The sequence below is a fragment of the Vigna radiata genome, unplaced genomic scaffold, assembly GCF_000741045.1.
Source record: "Vigna radiata var. radiata cultivar VC1973A unplaced genomic scaffold, Vradiata_ver6 scaffold_86, whole genome shotgun sequence".
NCBI classification, from domain to species: domain Eukaryota; kingdom Viridiplantae; phylum Streptophyta; class Magnoliopsida; order Fabales; family Fabaceae; genus Vigna; species Vigna radiata.
Window position 1 is genome coordinate 212,544 of NW_014543269.1, and position 15,092 is coordinate 227,635.

General features: G+C 30.2%; 2 protein-coding genes and 1 non-coding gene across 3 annotated transcripts; all 3 read right to left on the reverse strand.

The window, feature by feature from the left end:
• Positions 1 to 4,219: 4,219 nt before the first annotated feature.
• On the reverse strand, positions 4,220 to 4,745 carry LOC106754254. The gene has a single exon (XM_014636255.2). It carries the CDS (start codon positions 4,667 to 4,669, stop codon positions 4,460 to 4,462), a length of 210 nt encoding a protein of 69 aa, XP_014491741.1. The 5' UTR covers positions 4,670 to 4,745; the 3' UTR covers positions 4,220 to 4,459.
• A 4,374-nt stretch (positions 4,746 to 9,119) lies between these two features.
• TRNAA-UGC lies at positions 9,120 to 9,192 on the reverse strand. Its single transcript has one exon. It is a non-coding gene; the product is annotated as a tRNA-Ala (tRNA).
• Positions 9,193 to 11,771: 2,579 nt separating this feature from the next.
• Positions 11,772 to 13,825, reverse strand: LOC106754183 (40S ribosomal protein S5). The gene is made up of 4 exons (XM_022777876.1): positions 13,736 to 13,825; positions 13,342 to 13,613; positions 12,173 to 12,376; positions 11,772 to 12,061 (listed from the first exon to the last, which is right to left on the reverse strand). The coding sequence occupies exons 1-4, from the start codon at positions 13,823 to 13,825 to the stop codon at positions 12,007 to 12,009; spliced, it is 621 nt and encodes a 206-aa protein (XP_022633597.1). The 3' UTR covers positions 11,772 to 12,006.
• Positions 13,826 to 15,092: the final 1,267 nt, after the last annotated feature.

Sequence of the window (15,092 nt, forward strand, 5' to 3'; positions counted from 1 at the left end):
AATAACATTTGATCACAAGCAAGCAATCAAGCATATATTAAAATCAAACAAGTTTAGTGGAATACCTGGTTTTGGCGCAGCGGAGAAGAAGGGACGTGGCAAAGAGCACAGTCGCGGAGGAGAAGTCTGGGCTGGCGTCACTGTGGCGGCGGCGGAGAAGCACTCGTCAGACGGGGACGATGACGATTCGGGAGGCGGAGGGAGACGATAATGGACGGAGAAACAGAGTCTGGATGGAGAAAAGCTTGCAGCGGTGGGGGGTGGGGTTTCGTTTCTGTTCTGAAAATCGTGTGGAAGAAAAAAACTGTTCAAAGTTTTTTTTTAACTCTCAGAAAGAGAATTTGTCGCGGTTCTACACTTAACCGCGGCATAAAGGGAGAATACGCCTCGGTTCTACACTTAACCGCGGCCTATTCATTTTAAAAAAAAATACAAAATGGCATTTTTGAAATTTTATTTACCTTATATGTCGCGGTTGGGCGCTGAACCGCGGCATATACTCTGAAAATTTTAGAATTTACTGAGACCAGGGAATAGGCCGCGGTTCTCTGGCCAACCGCGGCCTATTCCCCAACGTTCAGACTCCCATTAACTGCCTCCCAACTGCTTTTTGGGGAATGTCAGCAGGTGGCAGGGGCATTCGGCCGCGGTTCTCTGACCACCCGCGGCCTATTCCCCCTGCCACCTGCTGACATTCCCCATCAGTCAGCCCCTGTATTAAATTGACATTCCCCAAAAAAACAGCTTGCGTCTTTTGAATTTCTTATGGTCCCTTCAACCCAAAACCGAACTTGGGTGGTTGCTTAGTCCCATTTTTCATCCGCAAGAGGGAAAAATCACCGTGAAACGAAAACTAGACAAAAACCCAAGATCGTTTTTGGGTTGAAACGATCAAAAGAAATTCAAAAGACGCCGTTATTTTTGGGAGGCAGCTAGCAAATGGAGAATGTGTTACTACGTTATCCCAAGAAAGGAACAAAACTGCACTAAAACACAACATAAAGAAAGCAAATTTTAATCAGTTGAACCAGAAGATAATCGATGAAAGACTAAACAAACGGTAAGCATAAAAAAAAACCGCGCACCTGGGATGCAATGTCGCAAAAGAGAAAAAAAAAAGGAGGAAGACGATAAAGATATCAAAAACAACAATAGAATGCCGCAACAAAAAGAAGACGTGCTGAAAGGGAGAAAAAGAATAGTGTCGCGATAGAAAAGGGAGAAGAGGAAGAGGAAGATATCAGAAACTGAATGTCGTGAAGAGTTTGCGGTCTATTTAAAATGAAATTGGGCGTTGGTTTCTCCAGATAGCCGACGTCTATATGACTATAGACGTCAGTTTTGTTACTAATTCGACGTCCAAGTTAACTTTTCAACTGACCTTTTGAATCCCACTAGACGTCGGTAACAATGGGAACCGACGTCTAGGAAGCTGAAACGATTGACATTTGATTTCCTGTCAGGGATGTTGACGACAGTTGTGATGGGGGGCCGACGTCTATAATGATACACATCATTACTTACAGGCACATAGACGTCGGTGCCCCTTCTAACCAACATCTATGACCCTTGAATTTGGTGAATCTAATTAATTACAGGCACGTAGACGTCGCGTGCGCAGATCCCCGACGTCTAAAATGAAGATTTTTTATCTTCCCGCCTTTCATTCAGGCCGTAGACGTCGTCTGTTGACCAAGCGACGTCTAAGCGCCTGGGAATTAGGTGAAAGCATTAATTGCATCCCTATAGACGTCGGCCCCCGTGAACACTGACGTCACGGGACTGTCTTCTGACCTACCTCAGGCCATTAGACGTTTTTTTGCAGCAGTTGGGACGTCTACAATATCATAGATGTCGCATTGTCTGGAAATTGACGTCTACGTTACCAAGCTATTTACGATAATGCCACCGTCCACTCATATACGTCGGATTATCAACAAACCGACATCTATTGAGTGACGTTAAACAACGTTTTTGCACTAGTGGAATTGCTTCAAATGTGTATGTTTAAATGATTATGAATAGTTTTTCTTTTGTTGGAATTAGATATAATGAACTCACTATGATATAATTTTCGTGTTCAATATATCGTTGTTCTTTCATATGCTCTTTCTTGAATTTGTTATTTCTAACTATTTACAATTACACACTTTTCTAATCTAATAGAAACCACTGAAATCTTAGTTAAATAAGTTTCAGTGAGAACAAGAAAACAAGGATAATTAATTATCTCTAACAGCAAAATAGAATCCACTTAAACAGAAAATCCTAAAACATAAATAATTGCTCAAGAAGCAACGATTACAAAATAGAAACGTTAATATTACTTTTTATTTCTAAACAGATACTTCAGGATGGATGTGGTCTTCATATTGGAATTACAATTGTCTTGTTTCTCACCATTTTAGAAGATGATGAGTTACGTAAACCCTACACACTTGTCAATTTGGTGTATGGTACTGTCACAGCATTTGATTTGAAACCAGAAAAACCATTACTGCATTAACTATTCTGTTGCATTTCCATGTTCAACACCCATTGTTTTCTACAACAATTTGTGGTCCTTTGTCTATATCACATCTCATGCATGGTTGTCACATGCATTTAAACTTTAAATTCTCACCCACATGCCTAACTTCTAAGGGAATAAAATTAGAAAAATACTTGCTTATGTATCAAAATATGTATACTATATATGCTTTCTTCCTACACGAACATACATGATTGTCATATATTAAGAATTATTTCATCAATTTATGTGAATCAAGTCAACGTTAATTTGAATTGGAAAAGGTCAATTCTGAGCATGGTACTAAGTTATATGTAATTAATTGATATGTTTAGTGTTGCCACTGAGTTTCGTTAAAGTAACCATTTTACTCGTATAAGTCTATTGTGATGAATTTAATTGATAAATAATACATCTTCACTTTTTATATACTACTTTACTTTCTCATGTAGGACTTGGATTCTTAACATTTAATATCTTATCAACGTTATTTTTATTTTATTTTTACATTTTAAACTGTCAAACGATATATATTGTTCAAATATTAGCTTTGAATGTCGTATGACACATTTAAAAATAACATAATTTTATTAAAAATATTATATTTATTTATTTTTAAATTTTAAGGATAAATTTTGAACACACACATAGAAGATCACCAAAAACCTAATAAAAAAAATCGAAATTCTAACTGGCCTAATAATTGAATAATGCATAGCTATTCTCCCATTAAATTTGGTAGTGAGTCAGTTACATGATGATAGATGGAAGGATGTATACGCAAAATATTCATTAATACTCAACATTTTCATTCCCGTGTGCTGTAGCTACTAGTTTGTTTTCAAGACATTTTTTACTCTATTGCTATAACTAGGCTGCTGTACCAGCTGCTACTCTCTTAATTTCCTTCATTTATTTGTTTTCACAGCACCATTTTCTTTCCTCTTTTCTTTTCTTTATCCCAGTGCTCATATATATATTCCAGAAAATAAATCTATTTCTTAAATGGAGGAAAATAATAAAAATATTCTTCAACAAGTCAAAAAAAAAAAAAGTTTAATACTGCTTTTGGTCTCTAATTTGACAGGATTTGTTCAATATGGTCTTACCTTTTTTTTTTTTCATAACAATCGATCCCATCTTTTGAAAAAACTGTTCAATTAAATTTTTTTTGTTCATAGTAATTACATATTCAAGTTTAAATCGTTTATTATAGTCCTTATTGTATACGATGATGACATGATTTTTAACATAACATTATATCAAAATAACATTTGGATAAGTAAAAGCATAAAAAAAACTTATTAACATCGTAACCAGCACAATTAGAAAATTAACGTCATAAAAAAAATGAGTCAATTGAACAAAAGTAAGAACATATTGAAAGGCGGTATTAAATCAAAAAATAACTTATAACGTAAAAAAGAAAATGTCATTTTCTTTCTTTCCAAATAAGGCAAAGGTGAAAAAAGCCAGCTAGCAACTTTATAGCAGTTGTAAATTGCAGTGAGTAGTACAGTTTCAGAAGAACAGAGTTTACTGCATCACAGCTTGTCCTCTCTGTCACTCCACTTCATATCAATTCCATCACTGCATTCCTTCCCTTTACCTAACCAAATTTCACTCTCTACCTCCTCTTTCCTCTTCATCGTTCTGTTACCCCTCCCTATAAACTACACATAATTTAGGGATTTAACAAATTAGACAGTGTTGGAAGAAATTTCTCATAATATATCATTAGGTTATGGGAATCCAAGTACAATGAGAGAGTTCCAATTAAGACAACAATGGAAAGAAACCTATCTAGCAAACTTAAATCAAACAAGACATAAAGAATAAATACACAATAATAATAATTAGGAAGGATTGGAAGTTAGAATGAATACACTCGCATGCGCATGTGTTAGAAAATAATAATGATAATAATTTGTTATTAATGGATGAATGGATTCAGTGTTGGTAAGAGCGAAGAACGGCTCCACAGAAAGTGCAAACAATGGCTCTCCACGACTTCCAGTAGAAGGGAACACAGCAGAACCTTGTGGCCGTCTTCATGTCTGCAACACTGGCTCCGCCTCCGCACCGGGAGCAGATTCCGGCCGCCGGCTTGCTCCGCTGCATCTCCCGCCGCTGGTCCACCAGAAAGCAGAAGCACACCATCTCTGCTGGTTATTTTGGTGGGGAAATGAGAAATTTATGTGAGAGAGTATTGAGGGAAATTTGTTGGTTAGTTGATATGGGTGATGGTTGTGGGTATTATAGGAAAGGTAGCTGTGATTCTTGGGAGACGAAAAGCGTTGAATCTTGACCGTTGATAGTTGGCAGATGTTTAGTGAAGCAACATAGTAAAGAATTAGGTAATGCTAATAAATGAAAAGGTACATTTGTTTATGGGTGGGACCTGTGTTGGATATATCGGTGGCAGTTGGTAGGTCCTTTCTTTATTTTTTTCTTTAATGTTTTCAAACTTAATCTAATCAACAATTTAAGATTAATGAAGACTTGATTATTATCTATTTCTATAATTGGAATATTTTTTGTTACTTGAAATTATGGATATATAATAATTTAGAACCATTTGATATTTTTGTACAAACAATTCTATTAAAAAATACTAAATATAAATGCTTCAGCTAAAATAAATAAAAAATGTTTTTTTAATAATTTTTTTATAATCACAAACTTATGGTTAGTCTATTTCAAATATACAAACTAATAAAATATTAATATATAATTTATTATTAAAATAAATTGTTAAAAACTCATAATAAAAAAAATTAAAGCTTATTCAACGGCATAGAATTTTGCAGAGGCCAAATTGCCGTAAAAAATGGAAAAAGTTGGAAGTCTCACTGTACGTGCAGAAGTAGGCAACCACGGTAGCAGGAATAAATTTTTAGGACCAGCTGGAATCTGATAATTGTAGATCTTAAAAACAAATTTCTTATAAAATAATTGTACAAAATATGAAGTATTATCTTTCAAACAAATTTAAGAAACATTATTATTTTTTTCTTCTAAGTTACATCTGATCTTACAAAAGAATTTACATGCGATAAAAATTTGTAGGTTTAAGTTATAATCTTTCTGGTACAAAATAAAATATAGAAGTCATAGAAAATGAGTTTTTTGATAAAAAAGAATTACTTTATTTTATGAAAGGGCAATTAGTAAATGAAAGATATTAATAATGATTAAAAGAAATCATAAACATTGATGTTAGCGAAAAGAAAAACTTATAAAGTGTAATATTAAAATCATTTTGTCTATATAATTATTATAAGATTAGTTTCCATTAAAAGTATACCATATACTTAATACTTAGTTGATTACTCACCGTTACTAATAATTTAAAAAACTGGTTTTTTATAGTGGAAGATATAGTCAAATTTTGATTTCAAAATATCAATCTCAATTCTCTCTAAACAAAAATATTATAAGTCAAATCGTATTATGTAAATACGGTTTTGTTTTGAAAAAATTGTCATATTTATAAGTGATTTTGGATCGAAGTCGTCGAAACATATAATGATTTCTGTATAAGTTAAATTCTACGTGATGAATATCTAATTTGATTAATGTTAATTACACTTAATTAAAAGAAATCCATGACTTCACTTAAAGCCACAATATATTAAGCAAAGACACCCTGAATTTTGAAGATAAATTAAAAGGTCCGAATGTGCATGAACGGAACAATGTTTGGGATCAAATTATAGCAAAGTTTAACTAAATTTATTAGAATATGCTAAAGCATAATTTAAAAAGTGGAAAAAAAATTACTCCTCTATGTTTTGAGTATGGGATCGAGTCACTTTCAACACCTGAATAATTTCTCCTAAGACGTTGTCCGGTTACTACTTTTTTTGCCTCCTTCCTTTTACCGTCTAGAAGTGTACCTGTCAAAGGTTATCCGATACTTAAGTCACTAAACTGTTTATACAGACGTTCAAAATAACAATATTAAATGCATAGTAAATGCGATCACCTACCTCCCTCTTACTTTTGACCTCTATAAATAGTTTTTGGCATAGAGGTGAGATCAGTAAAACCTTAATCACAACAAAATCTCAGTCTAATACCTCTAATTACCATTTACCTTAATCCTTGTAACCAAACCTATTTTTTGACTATGGTCGAACATCTCTACCCTTAACCAGCATGTCTTGTCTGTTAGTTCTACAACGTTCCATAATTGTTAAGTTACTTTCTTTTTTTCATGATCGTCTATCCGATTTTGATGTGAAGGAACAAAATGATCGTCCTAGCCATGCACTACACCCTGTACACTACCAGCATAGAATCCTATATATGCTATTAAATCCAATCCTATTTGTTCTTTATTCTTAATTTACCTCAAGAAAATTATTAAATTCAGCCTGCTTTTTGAAGCTTCAGTTCCCCATGCTCATGAAACATCTGTCCAAAAACAAATACACCAACAATATATCTGCTAAAAAAAATGGTACAACCAATAAATAACAAATTTAACTACATAAAACAAAAAATTAAAGATATTATAGTTCAAAATTCAATTACATTAAAGTCGACATAAGATTACTAATTCAATTCGTAATCAATTATAATGAAGTCTGAAGACTTCAATTTAAAAATAAATCACATTGAGATCGTTACTTAGTAGCACGAGTTTTGTTATGATATTTTTTTTAAGAAATTTTAATTGAAGTTGTCATAGAAAATAATAATTTCTTTTGATTAAATATAATCAGTGTTAATTAAATCAAGTGCTAACAACATGGACTTTAACGTGTATAGAAATCGTCATATATTTCCGTAGTCGAAAATTGTCCATGAATATAATGATTTTTTCAGAACAAAATCATATTTATACAACACAATTTGATTGTGCAAGTACTAATAAAAAATGCTTTTTATGACGGATAAAAATGATCTATTATGATGGATAACTTGACATCATAGTTCTGGACGTCATAATAAGTCTGTATATTTTATAACGGATAAAAAAATTCATCATAATATGTTTTACATTTATTACGATTCTGCCATCGATCAATTTTTATCTGTCATAATAAGTTATCATAGAAAGATATTTTTCCACTAGTGAAGTAATTCTCTTTAAAAGAATTTAGATTAATACTTTTAAAATCAAATCGACTCCTTCGATTAAAAAAAATAAAATAAAATTTTTAGAAAAAAAGACTCACTTTATGAAATATTATAAAAAATTCTATTAAAAACCTTACAAAGTATAATACGTATTAAAATGTTTTTGGGCCATGACGCCATTATGGTATAAAGAAGTTCATCCCCAATTCTGACACACTTCCTTTCATATTAAGTTTTGACAGTATTTTTTAAAGTTGACATTGTGTATGAATAACAACTATTTTATTTAATGTTTAACCATTTTTAGAAAAACATATATATTGCTTATTTTATTGACCATATTTGACTATAATTAATGAGGGAGGATGTGTTTGAGAGGAAAGTTATATACAGATTTCTTGAAAGTCTTTCACTAGCTATTCAAGTTCCTATATATGTTTCAGACATTTCTTCCTCATCTTGTGTGCTATATAGCTTTCAAATAATTTATCGTATAACTGTTTATTTCATCAATTTCAAGATAGAATATCTTCTAAAGGGTGTATTCTTAAGATTTTTTACTCGAAGCTTTGAGCCTAGAAGAGTCACTTGAGGCAGCAAAGATTGAAAACAAAAAATGGGTGGTGGAGCATATGTTATTCTTGTTAGCTACAAACAAAGTTCCACGTCACAAAAAATAAGAAATGAACATGAATTTATATACACATAAAATACTTCAATTAATAAAAAGTCTTTTGAAGCGATACTAAAAGTAAATTCGTGAGAGTTTGACTCAAAGCGAACAATATCTTATCGTTGATAAGACTTATGTGTAAAACAAATCCGTAAATTTGGTCTAAAGTGAACAATATTCTATCAGTGTGAAAACTTATGTGTACGAGTGAGTTACGAAGAAACACTGAACACACCTGAACCATGACTTCTCTCACACTCCAAAACAAAGATCATATTTATTAGTTCTGGTTTTCCTGAAAAAAACACAACTGTCATGGAAAGTATCATGGTTATTCAGAGTATTTATTTGATAACAGACCTTGTATGATGAGTTTTCTACAGTTTTATAAAGTTTATTGGTCCACCAAATTTGATGTAGAAAATGTAGGGTCAGAAGAGAATGGATTAATGCTGTCTCTTGAAAACCTGTCAACGGTGGTCGATTTGTAAGTGCCAGCAAAGAAAGGGACGCTCCTCGTGGTCGATTTGTAAAGAATTGTGATGTATGTTTCATTGGTCACACACTTGAAACAACATGTTTCTACATCTCTCTTCATATCTGTAAATTTTCTTTGATCATTTTCTATGAATTGGAATGTTATATAGTAGTTTCTATTCAACTTTACATTTTACAAAAGAGAAACTAGTACTTTATATAATATTCAGTTTGTTTTCTCGATAAATCTACCATACTTTGCACTTTAGGAAAATTAAGATCTCATAATTAAGCACATAAAAATATAGTATACAAATTGAATTTATTAATAAATATTTTTCATATCTCATATAATGAAAAGATAAAAGGTTCTGGAGATGCAGGGGATCGAACCCTGTACCTCTCGCATGCAAAGCGAGCGCTCTACCATTTGAGCTACATCCCCTTTTGAAAATGTACTTAGCAATAAAATATTTTATCTTTTATATATAACCAAAATTTAATCTAAAAGAACTTGTTTTCTATTATTATGAATAAATATTATTTTATTAAAGTGAGGTGTAAGTAATAAAATGATATATGAGTAGTAACAAAAGCTAGTGTAAATTTTAATTAATTCTTAATATGTCACTTTATTAATATATTCTAATTTAAAATGTTGTTTTCTAATTTCAAAATTTACTAATATATTATAATTTTGAATGTTGTGTTCTAATTTCATTTTTTTTATTAATTTCATTCTCTAGTAATTAATCAATGGATTTTTGTATGACTTCAATCATTTTTATGTGTATATATATAAAAGTTTTGAACCTTGTTCTACTATTTGAAGAATGTGTTTGGAGGTTTAACATAATTCAATATTAAAAACGATTAAGGTGCAATGATCAAATGCTATGGGAATACTAATATAATCAGACAATGAATTGAATATAGTAGTAGTGAAACTATTAATTTCATTTGATACGAAAATTGAAAGTAATATTGTGTTGGGATGAATGTTGTTATTATAATTTAAATATAAAGAATGATACTTAGATTATTTAGATCAATCATAAATGACTAATCTGAAAATAAAAATGAAAATAATAATAATAAAAATTATAATCATCTAAATCTCTTTTCTCACATTTATAACAATACAAAATAATAAAATTTACTATAATGTAGCGATAAAATAAGCAAAGTTACAATATTTATATTTAACCATTTTAAACTTAATTTAAGTTAAAAACTCATACTCAAGTAATATATAATAAAAACCTATTTAACCATTTTTAAGTTAATTTAAGTTAAAAATTCATACTCAAGTAATATATAATAAGAATCACAAGAAAATAGGTTAAAATTATATAATATGTACAAAGATATATGATAGATAGCATATTTCACTAAACGATAGAGTTCAAGATTATTAGTGTATTCAATAAAATAATCTATTTTTTATTAATAAATTATTGATAAACTACTACTAATTTATTGTACATACAAATAATTGTCTTTGATTTAAGATAAACTGTTTTTAAGTAGAATACTCTTCTTTAAACATCTTTTACAATTATCACACTATTAAATTAAGAAGAATAATTCCTTCCAGTAGTTTTATATTACTAGAAAGAAAACAAATATCCTAACAACTATAATGTCTCAAATTTATAGAATCATATTTAAATTTAATATTAAATAAGGCAAATACACATAACACAAAAATTGAATAAATTAGAAATCATTTAAAACTTAAAAGTTTTAAATAAATTAAAGAGTAGTACAAAAAGACTGATGAGTAGTACAAAAAGACTGATATATTAGCATACGCAAAATCGAAACTATATATATAAATCACTCTCAATTTTCTTAATTAGTTATTTTCATTTTAATTACTATTAAATTTAAGATAATTTTAATTAGTTATTTTCATTTTAATTTCTATTAAATAGTGTTGTCAAAATGGATCATCCGACTCGATCCGATATGATTTACCACAGGTTTGTCAATGAACTGTACTCAAACTAACGTTAACTATACTATGTTAAACTAAAGAAAAATTAAACTTATTTTAACTAAAAATTAATTAAACTAAAAAGAATTAAACGAATTGATGGGTTAAACGAGTTAACTCCAATTCAAAATAATAAAAAAAATGTATAATACAATCCACATATAATGAGTCGGATAGTATTTTTTTAAAATTTCATAAGATCATAAATTATTAAAATAAAATTAAAATAAAATTAAAATAAAATTAGATGAATGGATAAGAGAACTTGACTCACTACGGTTCAACTCCGGATTAAAAATTAAACCATATGAATGAAATACTATTTTTTTCAAACTCAGTTTAACTCAAACACCAACTCATTTTGACACATGTTATTAGAGTTAAGATAAACTTTGATCCTTGTGCTAAATATACCCCGCACAAAACCAACTCATAATAATATTATCATCCCAAGAATTGTAACACCCAAAACATAGCTATTACCATCCATTACTGTATTCTTCACAATTATGTATAATAACGATTAATCTATTCTATTTTTCTAAACACACGATCATAATATCCAATCTAATTTATTTAATTGGATAGAATAGGAGAATTTTGGAAAACAAAATTGAAAATGGAAAAAAAAATTAAAATCAGAAACAAATTTAAGGAGTAAAATAATATAAAATCAATTGACGGATTCAAACACGTGATAGAATTATCATAATTCACTCCAAACACAAATTTATAACAATTTACATCCAATTAGAGATTCTTCTAACAATTAATCAAAAAAATTGAAATTATGGTTGCAATCCCCCACATCGTCCTCCGTAATAGATTACAGTCAAGAAAACTGTCTTGCTAAATTGTTTGTTCACCATCAATGGTATGCACGTTCACCATTAAAAGTAACAAATTGCACATACTACTGTGTCATCTTGGGTTTCTGGGTAATTATCGTCTGCCAGACCTTTAATTTTTTTACTTTCTGCCAATGTATTTCCATACTGTTATCGGGAAAACAAGACAGTGCCGAATTCGAAAACAACCATGGAAATTATCATAGTATATAATTTATGAAACACACTAGTATTAAAACTCAAGATCTTAGAACACAGATTCTAGTCACAGCAACAAAATCTTTCATAACTTGCTACGCCGGCAGTCAAAAAAAGGCTAAAAAGTAACTAATGCAAGCAAAAGATCCACAAATATTAAATGAAGAAACATAGACCAAAACAAAAATCTGCAAATATAGTTTCCACAAGCTGGTCAACGATTGGCCTTGGCAACTCTCTCAATTTCATCTTTTTTCTTGATAGCGTAACTGAAAAGGAATATGAAATTCAGTTAAACGCCACCAAAATTAGAAAAAGAATAATCGGAGTGGAGAAGATAAAAACAATCAGACTCCACAATGGAATTTGAGAAGTATTACCTGTTGGATGACCCTTTGGCTGCATTAATAAGTTCATCAGCCAAGCATTCTGCAATAGTTTTGATATTTCTGAATGCAGCTTCCCGTGCACCAGTTGTTAAAAGATAGATAGCCTGATTAACTCGGCGAAGGGGTGAGATATCCACAGCCTGTCTCCTTACAACTCCAGCAGAACCAATTCTTGTTGCATCTTCACGGGGACCACTAGAAAAATTGAACACAATAAAAGAAAGTCAGATATATTCCTCGTATTTTAAAGTTAATTTAAGTTGGATTCAAGACAATGCCCATCAAGAATTACATGTTGTAATGAAGTCTTCATAGCTAATTACAATGCCCATTAAGAATTACATATTGGTAACATACACATATAAGTTCATTTGAGGCTGACAGTTTACGGTCCAAAAACAATACCCACAATACAATATTCAATGTTTATGCATTATGTCCACCATAAACAAATTGTTCGAGAAACATATAAAACTTCGTATCCATACCGCTTTGTGTACATGATAATAGCTTGAGCAACCCTTAATCCAACACGACATAATCAAGCAAATACAACAACTACCTAATGCACACACAGGTGGGTAACCATTTTTTTTTTAAACAGGCGATGAACACATGAACAAAACCAACACTGATTCTATTTGAAGTAATTACCTATAATGAACAAAACCAACACAGGTGTCATCATACAGGCTATCAAAACAACTAAGAAATAAACAATTATTGTGTCATTCACCAACTATGACTTAAACTAACACGCTCTGACCCTCCGGAAGGGAATTTCTTTCCAGAAAACTGTAGTTTTCAATCAACAAAATCTTATTAAAAATGACCAAAAAATAGACGAATATGCATAAAACACGGAGAATGGTCAGATAGAGCTAATACAAAATGCCATCATTCAGGCCATCAAACCAATAGGGAAATCAATCATCATCATTCCATCCTCCAGATTACGTTCGAGAAAACGAGTAGCTTCCCGTGTATACTCTAAATCAAGGTTCAAATCCATAAAAAGAAAAATTTAAATACAAATATGAGAACTAAACTTTTCTTTATCAATATAGCTACTTAACTTTCAACTATTTCAATCTAAAATCAATATAAAGGAATAATATCCTAATCCACACTACAACCATGAAAGAATACAAAAGCAATACCTGTTGATGACAGCATCAACAATAACCTGAATGGGGTTCAGGTCAGTCAACAAATGAATAATTTCCATAGCATGCTTGATGATTCTAACAGCCATGAGTTTCTTGCCATTGTTTCTGCCGTGCATCATGAGAGAGTTGGTGAGCCTCTCAACAATTGGGCACTGGGCCTTCCTGAACCGCTTCACAGAGTACCTACCAGCAGTGTGAGGAACATAGGTGGCATGCTTGGATGCCACAACTCCAATGTAATCGGCCAGAGAAATGTCATTAACCTAATATAACCCAAACAAAAATCTCATTCAGCAACCCAAAATCAGAATTATCAAAATATAATATGATTAACAAGTAACCAACCCTAAACAGAGAATTGATATTAATTTCGTGAAAACGGAACCTGAACATCATCGAAGCTCCAGCGGTTGAAAAGTTTGACATCGATCTGGGAGGGATCTGCGACAACACCAGCTTCGTGGACGTCGGCCATGGCTGCATAAAGGATAGGACGTTAGAATTAGGGATAACAAGAAAAGCAAATACGAAAAAGAGGAACAGAAGAAAATACAAAGAGAAACGAAGACTTGAAAACCTAATCGATTGAGAGAGGTATCTGACGAATGAAAGATTAAAATGAGAGTGAAACCTGAAACTGATTGAGAGTAAGAGGAAGCTAGGGTAGCCGCTTTTGCTTATATCTCAGAAAGAAGCACAACTCAAAACCCTACTTGCTGGCATTTATATGTCCACCCAGTATAAGCTAAAATTTCAACCTACTTATGTTTATCTTTTTATTAACAAAAATTGTAAATTAAAATTTTACATATATTTAAATATATTAAGTGGAAATCTGCTATGTAATAAATTTTAAAATGAAATCATATTCTAATTCTACTAAGCCATTTTTTTATTAAATTAAAAGAATATAATTTTAAAAATATATACAATTTAATAATCTTATTATTTGTATAATTTTAATATTTTTATGAGTAATTAATTAAAAAAATACAATTTATAAATACATAATATATATATATATATATATATATATATATATATATATAATTATGTAAGAGTAGTACTAAAATGTCATATATAAATTATTTCTAAAGAATTATTTAACTCTTTTTATTAAAGAAAATATCTAATCACTTATTTGATCAAATAAATAAATAAAATAAAATTTATTTATTACATAGTAAAAATGTCCGACTAAATTTAAGACCAAAAAAAAATTACTAAATAGTTTATCCCTTTATATAAGATATAAATAATGCATTTAAAATTATATTTTTAAAACCAACTTAATATTGTTAATGTACAGAATTGATTGAATTTAATTTATTTTCCGTTCATGTATGAATATTTATGTTCATATATTTATATTCTGTTTTTATATTTATATTTCATTTTTACATTACACAGTTATGTATATATTAATTGTATTTTTTCTTCAATATGAAATAAAATACACAATTTTCATTATTTTTTTCTCGTAACAGAAATAACATAAGATTATTTTAAGGTACTTTAAAAAAAATCAACCCTTTTGAATTTAAATATCAAATAATTTGTTGAAAATAATATATATAATAATATTATGTAAACATATTATTTTCAACAAATTCGTCATCTATGGTTCTATGGTAGATATCTAGATTCATTATTTGTTATTATATATATATATATATATATATATATATATATATATATATATATATATATATATATATATATATATATATATATATATATAT